This window comes from Aulonocara stuartgranti (assembly GCF_965226115.1).
Source record: "Aulonocara stuartgranti genome assembly, chromosome: 10".
Classification (NCBI taxonomy): Eukaryota; Metazoa; Chordata; class Actinopteri; order Cichliformes; family Cichlidae; genus Aulonocara; species Aulonocara stuartgranti.
This window is the reverse complement of record NC_138946.1, coordinates 21,429,252-21,455,084: the sequence shown is the minus strand read 5'-3', so window position 1 is coordinate 21,455,084 and position 25,833 is coordinate 21,429,252. Positions and strand designations below refer to the sequence as shown.

Below are 25,833 nucleotides of genomic sequence, written 5' to 3'. Positions count from 1 at the left end.
CTTGTAGGCAGATGGTGGAGTAAGGTGAAACACATTGCCCCCTACTGCTGGCCCCGTGCCATTGCAAGGGGTTTTATTATTCCAAGCTGCAAATCATGTTAGTAATGTTTTAAATTACTTACAAAGCTTCCAGTGCACAAAATGTAGTTCAGTGTTCTTTATACACTCATCAGGCACTTTATTAGGTACACCTTCATTCAAATATCTAAACAGCTTGTCACATGGCAGCAACTCAATGCATTAAGGCATTTAGAAATGGTCAAGACAGCCAGCAGAAGTTCAATCTGAACATCAGAATGGGCAAGAAAAGTGATTTAGGTGATGCTGAATGTGGCAGGCAACTAGGTTTACTGGGAGTGGTCCAAAAAGGAGAAAATATTCAATGAGTGGCAGTTCTCTAGGCAAAAATGCCTTGTAGATCCTGGTGAGTGGTCAGAGGTGACTAGCCAGACTGACAGGATAGCAACAGCAACTCAATTAACCACTCACTGCAAACTAGCTATGCAGAAGAGCATCTCCGAGTGTCAAATCTTGAAGCAGATTGGCTGCAGCAGCAGAAAATCACACAGGTTTTTTTTCTAAGAACAGGAAACTGAGGTTAACAATTTGCACAAACTTGTCAATGTCATATGAGTCTTGATTTCTGTTTTCATTTAGATGATAGGGTCAGAACTTGGCCTAAACAACATGAAACATGATTGTGTCAACTGCAAACTGAGCATCATCTAAACACCACAACCTATTTGAGTATTGTTGCTGACCATGTCCATCCCTTTATGTGTACTAGTCTTCTATCGGCTGCTTGCAGCAGGATAAAACACCACGTCATGAAGCTCAAGTCATCTCAAACTGTACTCACAAGGCTTCCACACCCACCAGATGTAAATCCAAGAGAGCCTTTGGGATGTGGAGGAATAGGAGATTTACAACATGTATGTTCAGCTGACAAATCTGCAGCAGCTGTGTGATGATATGTCAACATGGACCAAAAACTCTGAGAAATAAGAATTAGCCTTGGAGGTGAATGGCGTGACATGTGTAGCAGCGAGGTTTAAGATCTGCTGGAAGAGCAGAGTACAGTCTGCTTTCACTCCAACATTAACATTTATTCAAAGCAGTTATGTGGGGGGAGGCTGTGTGATAAAAGTGACGGTCAGTTTTCATATTTCATAGAAGCAAAAGGTCACAAAAGACCAGATAGCAATTGTGCTTTTGCCATAATTATACTGGTGAAATCACTTTAACATGCTCATGGCTCAGTACCAGAACTATATCAAATAATTTTGTCTACAGGAAACAAAGCCACACCTAGGGTGGCTGAGTGGTTAGCACCATCACCACACAGCAACAAGGTTCCTTATTTAAACCCTGGTCGGGGAATTTGCATGATCTTTCTGTGCCTACGTGGAGTTCCTCTGGGTACTCTGGCTTCCTCCCACAGTCCCACAGTCAGTTTAACGCATGATTCTAATGTGAATAACATACTTAAAGTGTAGCAGATGAAGTACTGTATGAATATACAATTTTTATTCCTTAAACTCAGCCTACAAGCACAATCTGTCTAAACAACCTGCAGTCATTGAAAAAGAAGGTTTTCACAGACTCCGTGCATCTTCAGTGAAGCATTATATTTGCAGAAAGTTGGAAAAAAGGATACAAAATATTTCTGATGGCCTCTGTGTTCATCTATTCACATTAAAACTCATTTCCTATAAAAGAATGAAATTCAAGTCTCTAACTCAAAGGTAACAGCAAAACAGCTGCAGACAACTTGATGTTCATGTGTCTACTGAAAGAAATAACACTGAATAAGACACTGCAATCCCCCAAAGCTTGTTATGAAGCAGTCTATAGCCAGAAGCGTTGGAGATGGTCAATTGATACAATGAGGAAAAGCAGCTGCACGACATGTCTGGTGGAGGTTTTTGCTGCTAAAGCAAGATCTGTGAGTTGCTAAATAAAGACGTCATGCATGCAGAACTGTGAATGATAATCCTACATGTTCAATAAAGACAAAAAAAAAGGCATAAGTGAGTTTAGTCAGAGTGTGTTGTGACAAAACAATCAAACATTCAACTCACAGGCGCTAACAGAAAAGAATGTCTTTTTTTTTCTTAACATAAAAGATTCAACAGCATCACGTTCTTGATTAAACCATGTTTTATTATTCCTAATATTAGATGTAGATACACAAGTCAACAAACATTATCTTCAATTTGTAATGAAAATGCTCCACAGCACACTGACATCGTGTGGAAAGGTCTGATATCACAGACACGTACCTGAAAATGGACAGCAGTTATACTTTTTGCAATAAGTTGCATTAGTAACAGTAGTAGTAATAGGAACAACAGTAGCAATAATGATAATAATAGCAATTAATAATAGTAGTGGTATTAACAGCTCTGAATTACAGAGGAAGGAACAGACATTCGTCAAAAGAAATGAAGGTAGGTGGACAGGCTGCGAGACAGACCACTGGATGAAAAAATGCAAGCTCCCACTAGACAGCAAAGATCCTGCCTTCTTCTAAAAAAGGAAGCTCAAATTGTCACCAGTCTGTTTTCAATCATGTGTAATACTTAACAAGTTGGTTTTCTGCTTCATTAAGTACTCCATCGTTACAAATACTCTTAGAATCAAAACGTAACTCTTTGACATCAATAACACATACTTCTCATGTTCTGGTCAAAGCTCACCAGTAGCACAATGTTATTTTAAAAGGATGCCATTTGCAACATCAAATCACAGCCAGCTAAGGACGTTTCCACAAGACTGGTTTGCCAGGGTCACTCTGCATTAAATATACAGGGCAGTTTCAATACGTGAGTGTGTGAAAGAGAGAGAGAGAGAGCTTGTGTACAGTATGTCAAGTATGAGAAATATTTTTGCTTCACATGACCAATTTGGCCAAACTGGTTTGAATCATTCACATTCAAATGAGCTGATAAGAAAATACACTGTGTGACCTTTGAACTTGGATCGCCTAATATCTGATGGAAACTGTTCAGAGCGGTTATCGCTGGAAGGGGAAGGACTCCTTTATTCAAAACTGTGCACAATGTCTGCAAACTCCACTGGCTCGCTTATGTATGCAATGACCTTTTTTCACCTGGATCCCACATTGTAGTTCAGACTGAAACTAACTGGGAGCTCCACCATACACTCAGGAATGCAAACTCTTACAGTTAAAGAGACGAGGCAGGTTTGATAAATCTGGACCGCGTGCTGTTAACTGAACCCAGACTTGTTGCGGCATTCCTATGAACTGACCACTCTTTTATGGAACTGTATACCCATCCAAGCACTAATCAGCTTTAATAAGCTACTTTCAATATCAGTGCAACACAAATAGTTACTTGCAGCTCGTTTGCTTTTATGGGACTCCGTCAGATGTTTGTTTGTTAAACCGTTGCTGAATCTTTGCTGTTATAAGCAGTTAATTCATGCTTGGTAAGTAACTGACTACACCAACCAATTAATATGAAGGCAGAATGTCAGGTTGTAGTGTCTACATTCACAATATACTATAAATGCCATCTTCATTTGAAATGTACAATATGTGAGGAGACTAGCAAACCTAACACCTATCATTTGTTTACATAATCCATAGTAGGTCGCCATTTGATTTATTTTCACCGCCAACTGATTATTACTTGCTCTCCAATTATCAAGTCCAATGTATGTGTATATTAACACATGTAGATGGCATAGATTGGACACTTGGAAGTATAAATCTAGTTGAAATCATGCCACATATTCAAGAGTGCACGGCTGATCAAAGAGAGTTGAGGGCATTCTTCTATTTCTGGGGTTGGTGCCAAATCAATCCACTGACATACATGAGGTCATTGCCACAGGTCACTTTTTAAACAAACTTTCGTATCTTTTTATAAAACTTCCTTGACAACTCAATCGTTTGGTGAGTAAAAAAAAAAAAAAAAAAAAAGTGGGTTTAGTGTATTTGTAGTGGGTTCAAGTAAGGCTCAGGCTCATATCTCTTTGTTGTAAAGCACACAGCGCATTCCTCAGTGCCTATCCAGTGTCACCTTCACGCACCTCACTTCACCGGTAAAGCCATCTGTCAACCCTCCTTTTGTCCTGCTCAGGTCCCTGTGCTTCAGTTTTTTATCTATACACACTGCCCCCGTGCCTTCACATCAGTAGGTGGAGAACGGAAATAGATATCAGATGACTAAAACAAATAACAAATTGTCTCGAAGATCATCGTTAGTGATGTCAGCTGAAGATATTTTCAAACCAAAAGAAAAGCACAGCTCTGGGAAATCATTCCAGTGATATTAATTTCTGTTTCTGCCCGGTTTACCGATTCTGAGTACCGAAAAGCAGCATCCATCTGGCCACGCTTGATCCGAAAAAACATAAACATGCAAAGTCCACAGCACCACAACTCACACAAACGCACCCACGCACACACACACACATGCACACGCTAGAAAACTAATCTTCTCTGCTTTGTACAGAAAAAAGAAAGAAAGTTGAAAATCAAGCAGAAAAGATCACTCAAAAAGAAAGAATCAAATACAGGCAAAATTAGAGATAAAAAAAATAGTAAAACCACTTATTAAATATATATATTATTTTTTCAAGGAAAATTGTGATCACTTACTGCACACTGCTAAAATTCAATGAGCTTTATTTTCCTGTCAGAACACCTCATAAACTGTCATTCCTAAAAATAAAAAAAAAGGAAAAAAGAAAACAAAGAAAACAAAAAGATATAGTACATACAAGGGCAAGCTGACATTCTCCACAAAACCAAATTTGCTTCTCTCAACAACATAAATCAAGATTATCTACCATCAAATTAGTCTTTGTCAAGCCAGCAACTGAAAAAGATAAATAGTAATAATGATATCAATAATATTGAGATTAATAACATCAATACCAAGAACAGAAGAAGAGATGTAATGTGATCCTTTCTAATAGAGAGCAGTTAAAACTGGGCAAATGAATCAAAATGCAGCAGAGTGGAAAACCATCATCTTTTTTTTTGTTTTTTTGTTTTTTAGAGAAACAGTATCACAACAAGGTTAGCTAATCAAGACTCACTGAAGAGCAAATATTCCTACAGAGGAGGATCCGGTTCACTAGACTGGAACTGTCTCTCTGCTAATGACATCCACCCCCGGTTCTGACTCACACTAATGACCTCTGTTGGTCAAAACAGGGTGAGGGCTCTGATTGTTGGGTGCAGTTAAAGTGAGATGTGGACTGGATGAGTAATAAAATAAGTGACACATAAAACCAGCAAAGAGGGAGAGAATAAAAGAGAAAAAAAAAAACTTTTCTCAGCTACATGACGCAGCTGTTAACAGATTCCTCGGGGCTTGCACAGAGAGCAGTGTGTTTGTATGACCTGTTTGTACTTTCCTTTATATCTGCCTCAGTTTTTTGAAATTTTGACAAATTTAGTTCCCATCCATGATTTTACAAATGTTTTATTTCTTCTTGCCGAAGAAGCTGAACCTCTTCTCGCGATCCTTCTCTTTCCCATCCTTGTTGCGCATGGTAACGCCTCCAGCTTCACCCGAGCTGGGCGAGATGGGCGGCATCGTCATGGCACGGCTGAGGGGCCGTGGAGCTCCAGGCGAGTCTCCTGATCCTTTTGGAATGGAGCTAAGGATGGACTGGATCCAGGAGCTCATCTCCGCCTTTCAACACACAAAAGAGGCTGGTTATGTTTTATATTCCCCTAAATGTGTTTTAATGATTTGAGCAATATAAACCTGTTATGTACATCTCACCTCATCCTTTGCTTGGAACAGGTACTCTTTCCCATCCCCTAACCTGCAGTCACAGGGTTGAAAGGGTCAACACTTAGTCAGGGGTAAATTTAACGTCTATTACACCAATCTTACTATTTCACCGTGGCCTTTAACTTTCAGACACTTCATGCTGTCCGTCTTCTCACCTGAGCTTGAATACGTGTTTCCTTTTCTTATAGTCATGGGCTATTTCACACACAGCCTCTCCCAAGCTGATGGGAACTTCTCCGTGGTATGGAATGCCGTTGCTAGCACTCTTGCCGTCTTTATAGAAACCAAGACTTCCTTTTCGTAGGACACAATACACATTCTGCCAGGACCTGCGGGAACAAATGAACAGGATAAAAGTTAAACTGTTCTACATACAGATTGATATCGCTAACTAAAGCCACGTCAGCATTTCTTTCTCTTTGCACGTGAACAAATCTTCTTATAGCAACGCTCACCTGGTAGCTGCCTTTTTGATGTGAGACTCCATCTCCTGTTTTCGACAGAGCATCCCCTCCATGGTCTCTGGCTCCGAGTCTGCCGCGCCTCTGCTCGGTAAAGTGGCAGACGGATCGACGCGAGACGATGCCAGTCCGCTGTCTCTGCCCGGTCCGTTCACTGACTCAGACTCTGAGCCCTGTGGTTAAAACCAGGACATGAATGGTGGTGAGGGGGGCAGAAAAAAAAAACACAGCTGGATGGAAGTGGTGATTAGCAAAGCAGCCATTCACAGCCATACACGAAAAAGCTATGATGACGTCTGCTTTGACAGCACTGTATGATTACCTGAGATAACAGCATAGCGAGGGTTCAGGAGGTCTACATAATCACACAGCATTCTGACATTGCACAGACTCTTACTGGTAAAACACACAATTAAAATAACCAAACATACAGGAAACAGGCATGCTACACTAAACTAGATTTTAAATTAATTTAAACTGCTCCAAAGAGACCCGAAATCCAACTTGTGAATACATTTAAATATTATTCTAATGCTAATCTCAGCTTCTTCAGTCAAATAAAAAATATAAATAAATAGTCCTACACTATTGCTCAATTACAGTTCACCTCTAAGACTGGAGATGTTGAGATCTTAGAGATACTGCAGCTTAAGTGTTGTGGCTTTAATTGATCTTATAAACCTTAAAAAACATCCACAGACAACAGGATTTTGCTTCTAGTACTGCGACTATAGTACAAAACGGAAACTCAGGGCACCTTTTGTGTCATGTACTTTTCTACAAAGGATTCTCACGTGACTCCATCAAAAGACTGACACTCAAAGGCGACTCACACACATGGATAAAGACTAAAACAAACTACATATAAATTAGCTTTGAACAGCTACATTTATCACCACATTTACTTTGGGCTCCACATTTACAGTCACTCCTGTCCTGGTCAATATGAGCACATATAAATATATAACTGCATATTTGATCCATGAAAATAGTGTGTTCATGAATCTGCATCATGCCTTTAAACAGCGATGGGGCTCGTTAATGATAGCTGTAGCTCATGAATAAATAAAGCGATGGTTGCATCTGTGACAGAGAGCAATAGCTTCTCAGTAGAAGGAAAAAGGCACTGCAGTTGACCAGGAGCTGAGCGGAGGCTGTGAAGGGGACGAGGGGTAGCTACAAAGCTGACCGTGACTTGGTACTCACACGCTCCTGCTGCTTTGGCTTACACACACGTTTAGGCTCTGATTTCTTTCCCACTGACAACGATAGCGATAATGACTGCTGGCAAAAACGCAATAAGAAATTGTTAAGAAGTCTGGGGCAAAAAGATGAATGTCAGGATATGGCTTGCACTTCTAGAACTGCAGAAACACAGAAATAGTTCTCGTTCATTTAGTGATTTTCTCTGTAGCATCAGTTGCAGAGGTTTGCAACAGTGCTGCCCACAAGCAGCCAATCCATCACCTCTGACACATGAAGTCACCGGGTACTTGTTTTCATCTGCCACTGAAGAGAATCACTCATATAACATGTATGAATTTAAAGTGTAACACAGTTTTCTTTCCAGAACCTAACCCAACGAGTGGCTACATATAATAAACATATCTGTCAAGCAAAACACAACTGCTTGCTAATATACAGCTTGGCATTACACTTCATAAGTTAGATCAAACTGTCTGATGGATATGAATTTTAATGACCTATCTAATAATGTGTGAGATGAAGGAAGACAACACGGTGGACTACATGTTAAATTATGCTGGAAACTCTGTAAAAATCAATGAAGCACTTGAAGCATACACACAAAGCGTATCTTACTTGTGATGTGTCATTGTCGCTGTGTACTCCGTTCACTGACACGGACTGATTGAGAGTGGTCTGGTCCAGACTGGTTCTGTGTTACAGAGGGAAAAGAAAGCATGTTAATTTTTCTCTCGTAGTGTGTTTTTGCTTTACACGAACACTCTTGTGCTCTACCCAGTCTTCTCTTTGGCATACCTGGCTGCAGAATCATGTGGTTGAGTTTCTGTCTCAGACTGTGGCACTTCTTCTACTGGTGGAGGAGTAGGAGGTCGCCTCGCTCTCTCCTCTTCCTCCCGCCTCCTCTGATTTTCTTGCTCTTCAAGCTAAACAGTGGAAAACAATTAGCCATTTTTTAGTGTAATACCAAGGGAGTCGGGTTTCTATTGTCTAAATTATAGATGATGCAGAATGTACTATATCCTACACATCCTGCATTTACCAGTGTACTCCAGAACAAGCCAAATCTCTCTACTTACTGTAGTGAGCTTCTCCAGCTGCACGAAGCGCTCTTCCCAAGCCGTGGCGAGTTTCTCAAAGGCTTCATGGCGCTTAATTAGGCTCTCTACTTCATCCACATTTGAGCCCAACTCTGCTGCGCGCACCAGAGGTTCTTGCCCAGCCAACCACGACTCTGCCACATAAGCATCACGTCCGAACTGCAACACCTCCAGCACTGATATGAAGATGACCAAAGGCCACAATATAGAGAGAAAAACAAAGAAAACACAGAGAGGATGAGAAAAAAAGAATTATAATTCAATGTACAATGCTGCAGTTGCATAAAGAGACCTTTAAACCGGAGGTACCGGTTTGCATGTTATCTACCATCTCTTGCGTGTAGCAACTTGCCTACAACACCATGCACTTTTGCCACGGCTCTGTTGGCCTAAATGCACCCGTGTGCAGTCCAAAAATGTGAAGCATGCATACCAATTTGTAAATGGTCCATCTTGTCTTGCCATTTTTTGTTGATCTTATCTCTTTTTTCCTGGAGTTGAGTCAGTTTTTCTCGGATCTGTAAATAGGTGAACAGGTTCAGATATCAGTTCTTGAGTCAACATGGTTTTTTGTTTTTTGTAAACATGCACTGTTCTCTCTCAAGACAACCGTAAATGTGACCCACTGCAAAATACCTCATCAGATGCATAGTGGTTTTTGTTGATCAAAGTATTTCCCATCTCAACACAAGCAGTGAAGCTGTCTGTCCTAGCGTCAATCTCTGATCTGATGTCTTGATGATTGGCAATTACTAACCCTGCAGAAGATACATCCCTATAAAAAAAAACCCCCACAGGAGATAGGAGAGGCAGGTTATATATGAATAAACAAGTTATTGTTGAAGTTATTTTATAGTAAGTGGAAATTTAAGCAAAAAATGACATTTACCTTGGGCTATCATGTGCGTCAATCTGCAGGTTCACACCATCCATCCAGAGCATGAGGTCTCGCACCATGTTGAAGAAGCGGAATTTCTCCACGGTGTCCAGCAGGAGGAGCCTGCGAGCCTCGCCAGCCTCGAGCAGGCCCTCCCAGGCAGAAGTCACAGCATGTTCGCTTCTGTGAATGTCATCCGCTTTCTCACCAGCGTAGGCCTTCTGCAGGCGTGCAGCATCATCCTGCACTTGATTCACCTAGGAGTTCAAAGGAGCAGAAGGATATTTGGTCTCGTATTCACATATTAGTTTCGCCATCTAAAATGAGATCACTTTTAGCAAGTGATAACTGACCTGTCCGCTGAGGGCCTGGATGTCATGTTCAAAAGCGGTGTGCTGTCTGTGCAGATGCTGGACAGTGTTGAGGTCACGGCCAAGTTCAGAAGGCAGTGCTTCCCTCTTCTCCTTAACACGTCCAAGCACCTCCATGGCATCTTGATGGAAGCGGTGCAGCTCATAAGAGGCTGCCAACATTTGCGTGCGTGTGTCAATCAGCTCCAGCAGGTCAGCCCAGGCCTCGTTTAAACCGTCTTTCCATTCAGCAACACTGGCGTTCTCAGGATGACCCGACTCAATCAGATCATCTGCCAGCGCATTTACACCATCCACACGCTCTTGGCCGATAGTGCTGGTGTCACGAGCAAACTCCCGGAACTTGTCCCTCAGCATCTGTACAAAGAAAAAGAAAAGAAACAGGGCAAAAGGGAGCAACATAATTAATTCAGCTAAATCTCTTTGAGCTTTCATGTCTCCAAAGTATGCTACTGAGAGGAAAAAAACTCACTGTGACATGTTCATAGTCCTGTCCTAGTTCATGGGAGCCAGCAACCACCTCTCTCTCTGCAATCCACTGTTCCAGGTCATCCACCTCCCGCTTCAGCTGGGTCAGCCTCAGCCTCTCCTGAAGCCGTCCCCGACGCTCCTCAGCAAGGTCCTTCAGACCTGCGTACAGCTTGTCAACTTGGGCTTGTCGTAAGGTGATTCTTTCGCTGTTTAATTGAAAATGAGAGAGATGAGGTTATGGGTGTCCTGTTCTATTTATAGAAGGTGAAGTGGGGCATCTGAAAATGTTCACAACGTCTTGTGCTCTCACCTCTCTGGGTGTTCATTGTTGACCATGAGACGACTGCTGTTGGCCAGTTGGTGGATGGTTTGGGCGTAGTCTTCAAGTGCCTGCTCAAGGATCTGGTGCTTCTTGACCATCACTAGAGCATTTTGCTCATCCTGAGAGAAAAAGAGAAAATTATCAACTTTCTTCAAGCACAAGATGTAGGAAAAAAAAGCAATTAAATCTCACTTTACACGAGCTTACCTTGGCTTTTTCTTCTGACATCATGTGCAACTCTTGCTCTCCCATCCAGGCCTCTGCCTCCGCAGCATCGGCATAGAACTGCTGGGCACGATTAGCCTCTATTAGACGGGCATGACGCTTGTCTGTCTCGGCGATCAACTGGTCCCAAAGGCTCTGCAGTTCAACTAGGCGATCCTCCAGAACAGACTGGCGTTCACCATCTACCTGGGTCTGAGTCTTGCCTCGTCTGTGGATGTCATCAATGCGAGGCTGATGGCCTTGAATCTCCTTCTGCAAAGTCTGATTCACAACCAGAGACAATATTCAACTTTCTTAGTTGGCTAACATTCCCTACTCCTCAAAATCTCTCTAAACTCAGTCCAAGTGTCTGTTTAAAGTATTTAGATTCTTGCATGTCAAAGTTTGGAACCTGATTACCCATAAAATTACGTCTTATCTCTATGACTGTGGTCAATGTTCAATAAAGACATAAAAAGACATTATTTTTGTACTGTAAATTTATTCAGGCTGTTCTCGACTGTGACTGTGACTTATATGAAAATGAGACCACATTTGATGAGTAATCAATACCAAACCTTTGCCCTTTAAGCTACTTACAATGCAACACCTAAAAATAATACTGAAAATTTGTAACTTTTTCAAAATATATTGAAAAAGCTGCAACTTTACCTGGTTCTTCTTGATTAGCAGCTGTACAGTGGGCAGGTCTTTTCCATGGTCTGTGGAGGTTGCTAGGGGCATCCTTTCTGTCACCCACAGCTGAGAGGCAAAGATTGATTATTAATTATCTTAATGTCAGGATATATTTTGTCAGAAACTGTTTATTTTATTGATGGAATCACTAAGGTTATCCCACTCACAATTTCATCCTCCAGGTCTCTGTTGAATTGATGTGCTTCTTTGGAGGCGAGCAGCTGCTGTCTCCTGAGGTTGAGTGGGTCTTGGAGGTTGGCGAAGCTGTCGGTGACACGCCGTTGCTGACCATCTATCTCAGCCAGTCCGGCATCTTCCTGGGACAGAGCCAGAGCCTGAGACTTCAGGGCCTGCACCTCCTTCTCTCTGACCTCCATTTGATGCTCCAGCATCTACATAGAGAGAGCACAAACATTAAAGAAACAAATGCATAACATTTAGCTCCACTAAGCAAACATGGCTACTTGCACCACATTCATTTGATTATATGTAATATTGAACATGTTTAAAAAGTGAGACTTTTTTCGCCCATTTTAAAAATGTATTTGCAAGACTAATTTTAAAAGTGCTTTTTCTGTACTATGTAGTGTACCTGGTGCTTCTTGAGGAGGATGTTCACACTGGTCAGATCTTTTCCATAGTCATCACTTTGCAGCTGACCTTCAAGGTTTTTCAGCCAAACATCTAGAGCGGAGCAGCTCTGTGTGAAGAGCTCTGCTCTGTTAGCATCAAATAAGCACTGAGCCTTCGTACGAGTTGTGCTCTCCAGCTCCTCCCACTGACGCTGCAGGTCCTCCAGGGTCTGCTGGACAACAGGTTTCAGCTCAGGCTTCTCAGCAACCAGTGCTTGACCCTCCTGTTAGAGATGAGACACAAAAACAAGCTTGAACGTTATTAAATGTCCCATTTGGTCAAAGTCAGTGCCATTTTCCAGTTTTTCAAAAGGGAAGCTAAATAAAGAAATTAAATTATAATGACATGGATGTTATGATTATACATTTACTGATTTAACTGGCCACACCTTATCAATTTTGTCGAGCCAGTCTTTGTTGGAGGCCAGCTCTGCCATGAATGCCTGGTGTTTCTGCCACTTGCTGTGAAGATTTCTGGCCTCATCATAAGACATGTCCTGAGCCGTCAGCATCTTCTCATTTATCCACAAGGTGAGCTATGAAAAAGACAACAGCATAATGGAAGTTTCAGTTTCAATGTAAATATCAAGATGCAATAGTTTGCATTAGTACTCAACTAAGCCATATTCTTACCTCTTGTCCATCTTGGAGGAAGTGCTGAAGTTCCCGGTTATCCTTAAGCTTGGTCAGCAGTTCATTTGCAGCCTCTTTATTCTTAAGATGTCTGGAGAAAATAAACGGGAAAAAATGTTTAGCCTTCAAACATCTAATTAAAAATGTAAATAATAAAAAGTTATATAAATATCAGTTTTTCTTCCTTCTTTTACTCTAACCTTTCCTGGATTGAATCAACCTTTTCCTGGATCTTATCAGAGTTTGCATTAGAGTCATTAATGAGGCGTCTTCCAGCTTCCACCACACCAGTTATTTTCTCTTCACTGGCCTCTGTGGTGGTGAGGAAATCCTCATGCTTCTTAATGGCCTCCTCTGCTGCCTGAAGACTGGTGGGCATCTCTGTGTGGGACAGCACGTACTCCTACGCAGAGATGGACACAAAAGGAATGTTAAACATCGTCTCACATGCAGTTTTCATAGGTAATTATCGAATTCCAGTGATTTTTACTTTTTTTTTTAGGCCTTTTTTCCTGTTTATTTATACAACAGAGTAAGACATTTAAAAATGTGGGAACTGGTAAAGAAGAATTTTTCATAGAATATCAGATCCATTTTCTCTGAAACGTGCAGTTATTTGCTTTGCACCAATAAAAAAAAATTGTTATTTCTTTGTCGAAGAGTATTTTCCTAACCTGGCTGTTAAGGAATGCCTCTGCCTGCTTTGCATCTCTCAGGAAAGTCTGGAAGTCGAAGGCTTGGGCCAACAGGCTGTGCCGATTCTCCCACATGCGCCGCAACTCATGCCAGCCAGTGTCCAATGCCTGGAGCCTCTGGGCCAAAAACATGTGCTGGGCATCTGTCTGACCTTGAGTGACCTCCTCACCAACCGCACGCATCTTTTCATAGTCCTCCTTATAGTTATCCACCTCGTTCTTGATGCTCTCATGCTGGGCTAGCAAACTCTCAGCCTCAGGCAAAGAAGTGGGAATATCCTCTGAAGCCACGGCTGTCTGGGTGCGGGACAGCCAGGACTGGAAGTCATCCAAATCCCTAAGGAAACCCTGTAGCTTGCTAGCTTCCCCCAGTGACTCTTCCCGTCGCTTCATGGTGGCGTTCAGTTCCTCCCACACCTCTTGAATCTCTCCCAAGCGTCCTTGGATCTCTCCTGCTTGATCTGGATGTTCCTTGGCCAACTTTTCTGCCTCATTTCTCAAGTCATCTAATTTCCCCTGAAAAGATAAAGAAAAATATTTAAATTGCATATATTATACTAAAATACCTCATCACAAAACCCTAAATAATACTATATTCATTTTGCCTTGTTTCACTGGTGTTCTGGTCCCACCCTCCACCCATTACATTTACACCTCCCATACCTGGATAGCCTCAAGGTCCCTCTCCATGCCAGTGAGTTTGCGTTGTAGTGCCATCACTCCCGCCAAGTCATTGCCAAGACCCTGAGTAGATTCAATAACTTTGGTCTTTTCCTTCATCCAAGTCTGGATCTCATTACACTCGAGTTGGTAGTTCTGGATGTTGAGAGCCGACTCAAGATCTTGTTTCTTTTGTCCAGCCAGTTGCTGAAACTCCTTCCATCTAGAAACAACACAGACCAGGCTTAAAATGCTACCTGCACGCCTTTTAAATAATACACATTCCTCAGCAGAAATAGGGTTACAATAATTCATAAATGTAGCTCTGACCTGTTGTTTAGTTGGTCTGCTGTCTGGTGGATTTGGTCTTTGTTACAGTTGTCTGAGCTCAGCAGCTGCTCTGCCACCTGGTTCACATCAGTGACACGGGTTCCTAGGTTGTTCATCTCAGGTTCCAGTGTCTCAAATCTATATCCATAAATGAAACACCATGATTAATTCACTCATTCTATCTATCATAGACATTTCTAGACATTATAGTAGATTTAAAAACACTGACTGTTTATTTTTAAGATTAGAGCTTAGATCAATATAATGTACAATTTTCATCTTTGCTTTATGTCATCAACATTAATTTCCGCGATTACATGTAATGTCATTTCACAACTACAAGTGTCCGTCTTAGTCTTTCAAACATGAAAAGATTTTGAAGAAAAATAATTAATCTGTCATCATCTTTGGCATTCGAACCTTCCCTCACCCACAGACTCACCTTTGCTGTACGACCTCCAAGTCCTCCAGCTTTGTAGGGATCTCCATGCCATGTAACCACTGTTCCTTTTCCTCCACCCAGAGCTGACAGGCACCAGCTTCACTGAACATGCGGTAGAGGGCCAGGGCACCTTCCAGAGCCTGGCGTCGAGCTGCTGACAGGGTCTCCAGTTCTTCATAACGTTGTTCAATAGCAGGCAGACGACCATCCACCTACAGTCAGCAATAGGCAGTAATTTAGTACTACAAACAGCATGCAATCATTGAAGAAGTATGAAAAAGAAAGCACACGTACTTCAGGGTAATGTACATAGGCCTGTGGCAGTGCTTGGACCTGCTCGTGCAGAGAGTCAATTAGGGGGTGGTGACTCTGGATCTCCTCTTCTATCTCCCTCTGCTTGCGAGCTAGAGTTTGGGTAGAGAACTCATCGTGGCCCACCTCCTGACTGGATACCTGTCTAAGTGTCTCCATGATCCATGCCTCCATGTCATTGGCATCCGTCTGAAACTGATGCAGGGCCACGGCTTCCTTAAGGCTCTGCTCTCTTTGCTTAGTTGTCTGAGAAGCATCAAAAATAAGAATATTATGGGTAAAAATGCAATATTTGAAGAAAGCACCTTAGAATTGATGATGAACATTTACCTCCTCCAGATGGGCCCACTGTGCATGGATGTCTTGAATCCTCTCAGTTACTTCCGAAGCTCCAAAGTGCCCTTCTTTAACCAGATCTTCTCCAGCAGCAATACTGTTACTCAGGGGGCCATAGCGGGCTGCCATCTCATCCCTGAAAGCCTCATGTTTACTGAGTAGGTGAAGGGCAGAAGTAAGGTCACGGCCACAGTCTCCACTAGCCAGGATCTGTTCCTGCTCTCGGATCCAGGCTGCCTCCTCTCCGAGATCCCACAGGAACTGCCACAGACGCCGTGAGTCCTCTAGGCGCTCTCTGCGATTCACAGCGAGCTGACCAAGTTCTTCATAGGCTTGACCCAGTAGCTCAACCTTCTCACTAACTAGTCCAGGCTCACAAGGTTTATAGGCTTACAATTAAAAAAAAAAGGCAGAAATACACAGAATTTAGACAGTGTGCACAAAGGGTCAGACTAAAATGCATACTCTGTACACAAAATGTGCAAGACCATTTTTTAAGACTTACCCTGCTCATGGGAAGTGAAGCGGTTTGCAGCTCCTTGCACTGCCTTGATCCTCTCTGCCTGAGCAGAAATATCAGCCTCTACCAGATTGTGCTTTTGCAGTAGGTCTAACACATCATGCAAATGTTTTCCGCTGTCCTGAGACTGCAGACGACCCTGAAAACAGAAAGCACAGTCCAGTAGAATATTTCCCAGTTTTATCTTGTGAAAATCGACAATTACCTAAGTATATATTCAATAAATAACGATTGTTTTTCAACTTACCACAACATAAACGTCATTTTTAAATATAAAAATGCTAATAAATCTTTAGTGCTTGGTGACTTCTCACATATTGGGTTACAAACACATCACTCAGAGCTATAGACAAGTCACATCCAAGTAGCTGAGATTTTATACTACCCCATTCTATTGGTTACTTATAATATCCTTATAGGGTCAGGTCAGCCCAAAATTATATCTATAAATTTTATCTCTTGCCTTCAGTGTGATTTATCCATTTAAATCTGCAAAACCTGTGAGTAATTTCATTTTAGAATTACTTTACGTTTTACCAACCACAATCTCTCTAGAGAAGAAAGCATCTGTTTATCAGAGATAAGAAGATGATGCTAGTGACAGCATGACAGAATCTAAGCAGCTGGGCTGTAACGTTAGCTAGCTGCACATATGTAGACAGTAAAAGGAAAATGGTTCCCACAACTGCTATTCCCATTGCTACTGCCATTCATGGAAGTCAGGTTTTAGTCAGTTTGGATTATACAGTATAAATTACATAGCATAAATGATACTTCACACTGTTCAGCTATTTAAACCAAACAAGGGGTCTGATATATTGGCAAATGTGTCAGTGGTAATCAGGCATTACTGGCGCTTCCTTTGGCCAATCAAAATGTGAGCACATTTAAGATAAGTCTTTATTGCCATTGCGCAGTCATTCTTAGTACAATAGTACAACGAAGTTGGAAAACACAGAAGAAAGGTGCGTAATTCTAGTCACTGGAGTCTACCTCAGTCGACCTCAGTAAAGCCAGCAAAGAAAGGTAACACCAATCAGGCTAGGCCTGCACAAAGCTAATTACTGCTATAAAGTGCTGACACTAAAGCTGTCAGGGACATATGTGAAAAACAATTATGTTAATTGAGGATTAGGAAACTCATTTTTGCTAATTAAAACCTCAAGAGAATGCAGGAATCAAAGTAGTAATTCAACACAAAGCGCAGTCAAATTTATGTAAGCTTCTGTTTCTTTGTGGTAGCTTTACCTTCTCATCTGCCATCCAGTCCATGATGTAACGCATCTCCTGAAACAGCCTCTGTAGGTCACGGTGGGCATTCAGACGCTCTCTGCGTGCAGCCAGAAGTTCTTTCAAGTATTCCCAGAGTCGAAGCACATTATCCCTTCGTGCGAGTATGCGCCGCACATCATGATATCCCTCTGCCTCCAGCTCTTTGGCGACAGCCTCCACTGCGGCCACACGCTCCCAGTATGCTCCAATGTCTGTCTCAATTGCCTCGTGTTTACGAGTGGCAGCTTCCACTGCTCCCAGGTCGGTTCCAAAATTATCCTAATATCAGAGAAAAAGAAGCACATGATTGCATTATTGTAAATCTATTTACTGCATTCAAATCAGGAATTCAAATTTTGTTTGTGTTTTTTCAATTTACCTGAGACACCAGTCTCTGGTTCTCGCTCAGCCATGTCTCCCGCATAGCAGCTTTCCGGTCAAAGCGAGCAGCGAGCATCTCCAGTTTCTCCTGGCGAATCAACTCATTTCTCAGTGCCAGCTCACGTTCATGTTCTGCCTTTTCCAGTCGTTCCCATGCCTGCCATGCAAATATAAGCCAGGAAGCCTGTATCATCCAGAATCTACAAAATGAACATTGAGTTGGAAGGCTGTACTTGCCTTTTCTAGAACAAGCCATACCTTATTTATGTCAGAAATGAGTTTTCCCTCTCTTGGCATGTAAACCTTCTGATTGTTTGCTCTCATCTTGCTTTGGATAGTAAAAAGAAGAACCTCCAAGTTTCCTTTCTCTGTAAATCTGAGGACATCAGACACTGATAGTTAACGTACTGCATAGCGTCACCATTTTGGATTATAATTGATTACCAAGCACTGACTCATTCACTTAACCCAGCTGACACTCACTTGGGAGGTTTCTCCACAGTCCTGTAGGAGTTAAAAGCTTGGAGCTGGTTCTGTACAGCACTCAGAGAGTTAGCTAGCTGCCGATCATTGAGTGTCACTATGGTCTGCTCGATCCACTGCAGCAGCTCAGAGGCCAGGGTCTCATACTTCTCTATCAGCTGGTCGGCCTCAATAGCATAGTCGAGCACCTGAAGTGCAGAGAAATGTATTATTTGAACTGGGGACATAAAGTCAGTGTACATCTACTCACTTTCACTCACATAAATGTATACACACAAAACTAACCTTGCCAATTCGTTTGCCCTCCACTGCCAGGGCTTTCATCTTGGAGAAGTAATGATAGTAAGTTGCCACATAGGTAATTATAGACTTTTCATCAGGCTGATCCACATTGACATCTTGAAAAAAATAATAATAATATGGTTAATATAAATATTTACATGGTATTTATATTATATATACTATAATATTTGCATCAAAACACTCTGAATAACACGTGGGAAAGTGTTTATATCTTTAATCATGCTTTTTGTTATGTCACTATAGCTGACTTGCTACAGTGATGCAGTGTTGCCTAATCTAAAATTTATTGCAGTAATCCTCTATAGCCAAACTCTCGCCAATCTGTTTCAGGCAACAGCTTAGTGCCTTAGCAGACAGATCAGGCCATCAATGTGACTTACAAGAGCGCTTTTGTTGTTGTTGAGGCTTTAAACACTCACCTTCTGGGTCCAGCAGCTTGGTAAGCCCCAGTTCCTTCTCAGCCACATTGAAAGCATTTTGGAGATTGTAGTGAGCGTTGGACCTCTTCAGGTTGTCAAACTCAATCAGGTCGGGTCTGCAGAGGATTGGAAAAAATTGTGACTTTAATGAGAAGGGGTTACAGAAGAGTGCAAGGTGCAAGCAAATACGAATATCGGCTGACTTATTGCAACTTGTTGTAGTACAGAAGAAAATGTTTTCAATCCAAGGTGCATAAAATGTTCCTCTAGAACTGGATGAAGTCATCTGCATGAAAAAAGGCTTCTGATCATGGATGAAAACCACACCTGCAAACTAATGCCTGAATGATGCTTTCATTTACAGTTGCTGGTTGGTGGTAGAAAAGTATGAAAGGCGTTCGGGTGAGTATATTTTATTAAAACCTATAGGATATTATAGCATGAATGCATTCACAAAAAATAAAATGAGGACAAAAAGGACTGAGCATAATGTAATTTCTTGCATGATAATGTAAACGACAGACAGCTCAGTGGTTTGCGTAACTACCCTACGGCTCACTAACTGCTCTGAAAGCCATGTTGGCTTTCATCTATCAAGTATCACCCTTATCACCCTCACAGTATGCAGTCATTGTAAGGAACAATATGCTCTCCTCTGTTTGAGTCATATGTGTTTAGGCTACACCTTTGGCTTCTACTTTACAGCTCCATTTAAATGTTAGCTATTCATGAGTTACCAGCAGAGTGTGCAACTGGGGTATCAAGGATGGCTCTTAATAGAAAATAAGTGGGTTATCATTTCTGTGATCTAGGTCATCTTATTCCCTATTTATTTTCATCCTTTCAGGCATACTGCAGACTAAAGAATGGGAGGAGCAAGTGGAGACCTAAATAGAAAAGGGGATAAAAACACCCCAGAGATGGGAAATGGTTCTGCGACAGGTGCTCCTCATTACGAAGGGAATGAAAACCATTAAAATACAACACTCCCTTTTGATTTGGAGGATGACTAAGTTATCTAAAACAACCTTACAGTAAGAAACAAAAACTGCAATTACACTGAATAAGTAAATGCTTAAAAAGGGCAGCTTTTACTGTAGCTGTTATCAGTGATGTGGAATACATGAAGAAGTCAATGACCTGTGTTTGTGCACGATGGCATTGAACGCTAGACCATCTCTCCAACTGGTAGTGAAGTTGTGTATATTCACATTTGGGTATCTGAAAAGGGCAGATAAGAATTCATTAATCATTAGCTCAACAAAGAAAAATTCAACCCTTCTGGTTCTCTTTTACTGCTCCTTTCTTACCCAGCAGTTTTCATTTGGCACCAAAGCAGCAGCGCATCTTTAGCTGATTTCTTCTCCTTATTGTCCTCAGTTTCCACACTGATGTCTTGAATCTGTAAGTATGGTACACATCCAGTCAGGTTGGAGCTTCAATAATAACTGACCTTCAAATGTTATTGCAGTAGTGGGGTGTATAACATTTAAGGAAGTCAAGTAACAACAGTAAGTTCATAACTACAATAATGGCATAAAGAATTACTTTTTAAAATTATGTTAACTTTTAATAATTCAGTTTTTCTGGGCATGGCTAAATCCAGAGACCTGACATCCCAAAGCCCAAGTTCAGCAACATGGTGACTGAGGTGAGAGGGAAAATCTGTAGAGCTCATCACAGCTACTTTATATATTACCTGGAAGCGAAGGATGATGGTCCAGATGAGACCCAGGGTGAGACGGTGATTCCCATCCACAATGTCATGTGAGCCCATATTTTCCAGATGAACTTTTTGCTCCTTAAGAAACTGTAGGGCTTTGTCAACATTTTCAAGGCAGTGGATACGCATGCGGCCCTTAGTAGGTTTTGGCTAGGGGAAGCAGCAGAAAAATACAAGTTGACATAGGTTGACATTGTTGAAGAAGACAGGGCTTGGCAGGAGTTTAAAAAAAGAAAAGCAAGTAGAAGCAAAAGAAGTAAATCACATATTTTTTTAAAAAACAAAAAACAAGAAATGAAGCACATGATTTCTCCTTCCTCCTGACTTGTGAGGGTCATCCTGAGGGTATGGGTCAGGATTGGGACATAAAGCATTAGTTCCTCTGTGATACTAACCAGCTGTTCTCCTGAGAGCACTTCCAGAAGGCGGATTAGCATGCGCCCATCCCGTAGGTCGGTGTACAAGTCACCAATGCGACAGGTCACTCGGCCTAAGTGAGAATTTACCCATTTGGTAAAGGTTTTCTTCTGTACTGCTTCACGTTCATCTGCAAAGGATGAAAGAAAGAGAGGGGGGTTAAAGCCTTTACACATTACAACAACATAAACTTTACTACGAACTGTCTTCAGTGCCATTACTCTGTAGGAAATGCATATTTACAGTAAAAAAAAGAAAAACAAAACAAATTTCTATAGTTTTGATCACATCTGAGCTCAGCCAGGAGACAGTAAGTCATAAGGACTTAAGCCCCTGCCCTGTGCAGTTCATTTCACAGACAAGCTATGCCATTAAGTCTTTAGAATCACTAGTGACAGCTTAGTGAGAGGTGCTCCCCCCACAAACCACAGTTTACCGATAGCTCTGCTAATGTGTGCATTGCTAATTACTCTGAAGACGTCAGTTTAGAAACAAGACTGTGCAAAACCAGCATGAAGTAATGGCATTTAGTGAGTACTTTTTATTGTTCCTTTGAAAGAGCAGGGCTGAAAAAAGGAATCACAATAAATTAAGCTGTAACAGCAGCTGAGACATATGGACCGGGGGAGTAAGAAGCTAATCCTGCTCCACCACCTAACAAGGTGACCTCATTTCTAGGATACAAGGTCTCCCTGCCTTTTCAAAACACTATTCTAGCACTGTACTTACAGCACTGCACCTAATGCAAGAACAACTTAAAATTAGACATAAAACAGGGCAGAAGTGCAACTCAAATCTAATGAGTCAAATTTAAGAAACTCTCCATTGCAATCTTGCGCCCTCTCGCTAGTGAGGTCAATCAGTTTTTTCATAAGTTAGTAGTTAATTAGTTAGTTAAAAAAAATCTCAAAGGCGTTGCATGTGGTGCTGTTCAGGAGCACTGTTTGTTTAAGAGACCGTATTAGTTGCTGCATACGCTGAATTTGCATTTTGAAAACATCAACACTTGTTCATTTGCCAAAACTCCCCAAGCAGGAGGTAAGGCCTGGCAATGCAAACTACTTTATTGCTCTAATGAAACATTATGCAAAGCTGAGACTGCCCACTCAAAGACCTGTCCGATACCTAGTCAGTTCATGCAGGAGTGAGAGGCTGCAGTGAATAAGCTTAACAGTGATCCGTGAGATTAGAGGTCAGCATCCCTATGGTAACTTTAGTGGACTAAAAAAAACATATAAATACATATTAAGCTGACTTCATAACCAATTGTTTGCACGACATTTACTGAAATTGACCAAAATACAATAAAAGAAAGTAGTGGAAGGATTACTGAGTCACTTCAAGGTTTAGTCATTTGTATTTCTGATTATTAGATGGATCCTAAGCTACTCTGGAATCAGTGAACAATCTAAGCTGAACAAGCTGCAGTAACCAAAGACTGCTGTTGCGTAATCAACTTGCATTAACAGTAAACTCAAAAAGCAGAACATTTTGAAATCTCATGCACGTCTCCATGGGTGGAACATCAAATCAGTGGTATAATTATTTCAGACTGAAGGTGCTTCATCCACACTGCAGACAGCGCTCTTTGTTTCTTGTAATGTTGCGCGCACAGCAAACTTCAAGTAATCTGTAATTAATTGTCCATTTATAAGTATTTTCATTTAAATAAACCTTTCATTAAGCATGACCTCTCGCAACCAGGCCCATGTGGTGTTTGTTAATATTATATTAACATGGTATCAATGATGTATATAAATCCCATGAGCATCTGACTTGCCAGACTGCCAACTACAGAAGGACAAACTTGTCGAGTCTCATTCTGCCCACTGAGACTCATGTTACAATGTCTTTCTAGCCATTTCACAACCTTGAAATGAAATCTCAAGGACTGATCACACTGCCAAAAAAACATCACCAAGAGAGCCTAGAAAAGACTCTGCATCAGCCTTATGGCGTATGGACTGCATGCTCAACCTAGTGAGCTAAACAGCCACTCCAGTTTTTATACATTTTTAATTAACTGATTAACGTATTTATGTTTTGAATACATTCACTTAGATTGTTTTACTGAAACAGCACTGAACTGAGTGTCTCAACGAACATTTCCAAATAACAACAAGCACTTATCATGTCAGAATTTCACACAAAACCACACAGGAAGATGAAAGGAAGTTAAATTTACATACAACTATAAAGTATTATTTACTGATAATGTTATACCCTGTTGGGTGGGGCAGCAATTACTGAGAACATGTGCATAGAGTCACTAGAGTACCAAATAAATAAACCACTGAGTTAATACTCAAAATTATAATGCAGAAACCTTGGTACAGATTGCCATCTGACTGTGTTCACTGGATGCACAAAAAACATTTCAGTTAACAGATACAAAGATACATATAGGAAGTCAGCAGAAATTAAATAAATCAACACACTGAATGTTATGACAAAACCAAGCCAAAGAGTTTGTAAAGCTGTGATTGTTCCTACTACCACTAGAACTGTAGTAGTACTAGGTCAGAGTAATACTAGTAAAGGAATAGTACTCTATTGATCAGGCCATTGTCTTAGAATGGCTAAACAGAACTCACTCTTAAGTTAAAGATATGACGCGTGAGTCCATTTAAAGGTTAAAAAAAATGTACAAAACTTCATTTAAAGCAACTCTGATAGTGATACTTGACAATATGTGCAGACACCTGGCACTGTTTATTACATGGTTAGTACCATTCTTAGACTAGTCAGAACTACGAGGAGAATGCATTCTGCCCAGACACACAGGTTCCTTAAAGAATACATGCAACCAGAGACTGCGACCACCTACGAACATGACGGTGAACAAAAACATACAGACAGCACAACACCAGAGCAGCTTCAGGACAAGTCTCAGATTTTCCCTGAGTTGCCCAGCCAGAGCCGAAACAAAGTCAACACAATACTCATATTACACCTATGGAGAGAAAAGAAAATGCTTCCCATCCAAAGTAATAAAGGTCTTTACTTTTGTAATTTAGAGATTTAAGTTTTAGATTTTTAAAAACCCCAAACCCCCAAAACAAACAAACATCTTTACAATTAATGATACTATAAAACTGAATGAATGATAGAATGAAGAATCTAATTCAGTTTAGATAAGACGTGAAATGTTTGCTTTTTTTTAAACTTGTTAAATTTTTAATAACAGAGTTATACAAACAAAGACAAAAAAGCAGGTTGTAGAAAGAAATGTTAACTCAAAACAGGCGACAGGGCCGGCTACAGCCATGGCCTACAGGCATATATGGTGAATAGCTGGAACTCAGGCTACCATTTCAGCTATCAACAGTCCTGAGGATAGGTGTGTTTTTACCAGTTTTACTGGAACTTAAGAGATACGCTGACAAACAAGGAATAGCATTGTCATCAAGCAGCTACTCAGTCAAAGAGCTTTAGTATAGGATAGTTCTCTAGATGTTGCCATGGGATGAGCTAGTAGTGGATTGTGGTTTGGGCTTTGGTTCTTACACCTTTTAATAATAGACTCTAACAAAGCCTCCTTTATTTGTTTCCCCATATTTCTCGTGTCTAACAATGACAGATTATTCAGTTATTAAAGGATTGCTAATCAGTATGAAGTTGTTTAATAAGCCAGAAAATAAGGACTTCTGTTGCACAGGAGCGCTGTGGAAGTGGCTACATTCCTCTTAAGGCTTGGTCATGTTGTGACATAGCACCCAGCAATGAGGAGGAGGCAGTGGGTTGGTGGGCAGGGGTCCTAAAAACCCCCATAAAATGCTAGTACCTACCTCGCCTGTGCTACACTCCTAATAACAATGCTGCCGAACAAGAAAACCAGACAGACAAACACAGACATCAGTCTCTGACGTGTTTGCTCATTCAAAGCAGTCAAACACAAACCTGTCATCAGAGGTGGATATGGTAGATAAGTGTAAAACTACTGCAGCTGTTGCTTTTGCAAGTGCAAAGCATGACACGTCAACTGTAATGTTAGTTCGTTCACATCTAATTGAAATTTTACATTTTACTAACCTGCTTAGCTTCCACAACAGGAAGTCTGGTGGTGCACTATGTATTTTGAAAAGTGTGAACACTGATGCATGATGGTGACAAAAGATAAAGAAAGCTCAAACTATGCTCTACTTATAGTGTCAAATGTCTCACGTCATGTGAAACACCTTCAGGGTTTCCAAACACTGTTAGAGAATTACACAACAGACAATATGAGAGAAGAGTGAGAAAACTGGGGCTTTAGAAGCCAAGTCTGATAATTACTAGTTTGTCTTGCATTGTCTTAGCTCTCTTCTTCAAATAAAAACACTAAAATAAGTCCGCAAACTTCACAGTTTAAAATAAAAGCTCTCACACTACTATTCATTGTGATAACACCGTTGATTTACTTGTGTTTACATACCTGTAATTAGCACTAAATAGACAGATAGTGCTCTGGATGTTATATAAATCCTAGCATATACCCCATGTCAAATGAGGATTCAATCTACTACTATACTATTTATTTTTAATTCAAAAACATATTAAACTGGATACCCTACCACTAAATGATTTCACAGCACATGTGTCTGACATAAGAGTAAAATGTACCCGTATTTAGGTATCACTAAAACGAACATTATAAATGTAGATTTAAGATCCTGCCTATCATGCATTTCTTGCTCACTCTTTTGGAGTCTCTTTGTGCAAGGTAGAAAAACAAGTAATTAAAATTCTAAATGTCATGTTTTTCCTCTATAGTTTACTAATAACAGATCAAAACCTGTGGTTAAAGTCAT

General features: G+C 41.0%; 1 protein-coding gene across 6 annotated transcripts in view; it reads right to left on the bottom strand.

Moving 5' to 3' along the window:
- Positions 1-4,640: 4,640 nt before the first annotated feature.
- The window catches only part of sptbn2 (spectrin, beta, non-erythrocytic 2), a 48,361-nt gene continuing 27,168 nt past the window's right edge, over positions 4,641-25,833 (bottom strand). For 3 of the 6 annotated variants that reach the window (XM_082550167.1, XM_082550168.1, XM_082550170.1), the window contains 38 exons: positions 21,022-21,173; positions 20,603-20,776; positions 20,214-20,305; positions 20,044-20,124; positions 18,904-19,019; positions 18,467-18,579; positions 18,182-18,369; positions 17,957-18,074; positions 17,697-17,855; positions 17,294-17,596; positions 16,031-16,184; positions 15,520-15,914; positions 15,172-15,435; positions 14,878-15,089; positions 14,436-14,573; positions 14,109-14,328; positions 13,425-13,961; positions 12,951-13,153; positions 12,751-12,841; positions 12,507-12,653; positions 12,078-12,341; positions 11,653-11,877; positions 11,462-11,551; positions 10,793-11,071; positions 10,574-10,704; positions 10,265-10,469; positions 9,775-10,149; positions 9,434-9,678; positions 9,181-9,319; positions 8,978-9,062; positions 8,524-8,720; positions 8,243-8,370; positions 8,063-8,138; positions 7,448-7,525; positions 6,236-6,414; positions 5,936-6,109; positions 5,769-5,811; positions 4,641-5,675 (listed from right to left, as the gene is read on the bottom strand). In XM_082550167.1, the coding sequence (XP_082406293.1) occupies positions 5,463-5,675; positions 5,769-5,811; positions 5,936-6,109; positions 6,236-6,414; positions 7,448-7,525; positions 8,063-8,138; positions 8,243-8,370; positions 8,524-8,720; positions 8,978-9,062; positions 9,181-9,319; positions 9,434-9,678; positions 9,775-10,149; positions 10,265-10,469; positions 10,574-10,704; positions 10,793-11,071; positions 11,462-11,551; positions 11,653-11,877; positions 12,078-12,341; positions 12,507-12,653; positions 12,751-12,841; positions 12,951-13,153; positions 13,425-13,961; positions 14,109-14,328; positions 14,436-14,573; positions 14,878-15,089; positions 15,172-15,435; positions 15,520-15,914; positions 16,031-16,184; positions 17,294-17,596; positions 17,697-17,855; positions 17,957-18,074; positions 18,182-18,369; positions 18,467-18,579; positions 18,904-19,019; positions 20,044-20,124; positions 20,214-20,305; positions 20,603-20,776; positions 21,022-21,173 (6,983 nt within the window). In that variant the 3' untranslated portion in view covers positions 4,641-5,462. The remainder of the gene's footprint in view (positions 5,676-5,768; positions 5,812-5,935; positions 6,110-6,235; positions 6,415-7,447; positions 7,526-8,062; positions 8,139-8,242; positions 8,371-8,523; positions 8,721-8,977; positions 9,063-9,180; positions 9,320-9,433; positions 9,679-9,774; positions 10,150-10,264; positions 10,470-10,573; positions 10,705-10,792; positions 11,072-11,461; positions 11,552-11,652; positions 11,878-12,077; positions 12,342-12,506; positions 12,654-12,750; positions 12,842-12,950; positions 13,154-13,424; positions 13,962-14,108; positions 14,329-14,435; positions 14,574-14,877; positions 15,090-15,171; positions 15,436-15,519; positions 15,915-16,030; positions 16,185-17,293; positions 17,597-17,696; positions 17,856-17,956; positions 18,075-18,181; positions 18,370-18,466; positions 18,580-18,903; positions 19,020-20,043; positions 20,125-20,213; positions 20,306-20,602; positions 20,777-21,021; positions 21,174-25,833) is intronic. The other 3 variants (XM_082550171.1, XM_082550172.1, XM_082550169.1) reach the window with 2 other exon arrangements.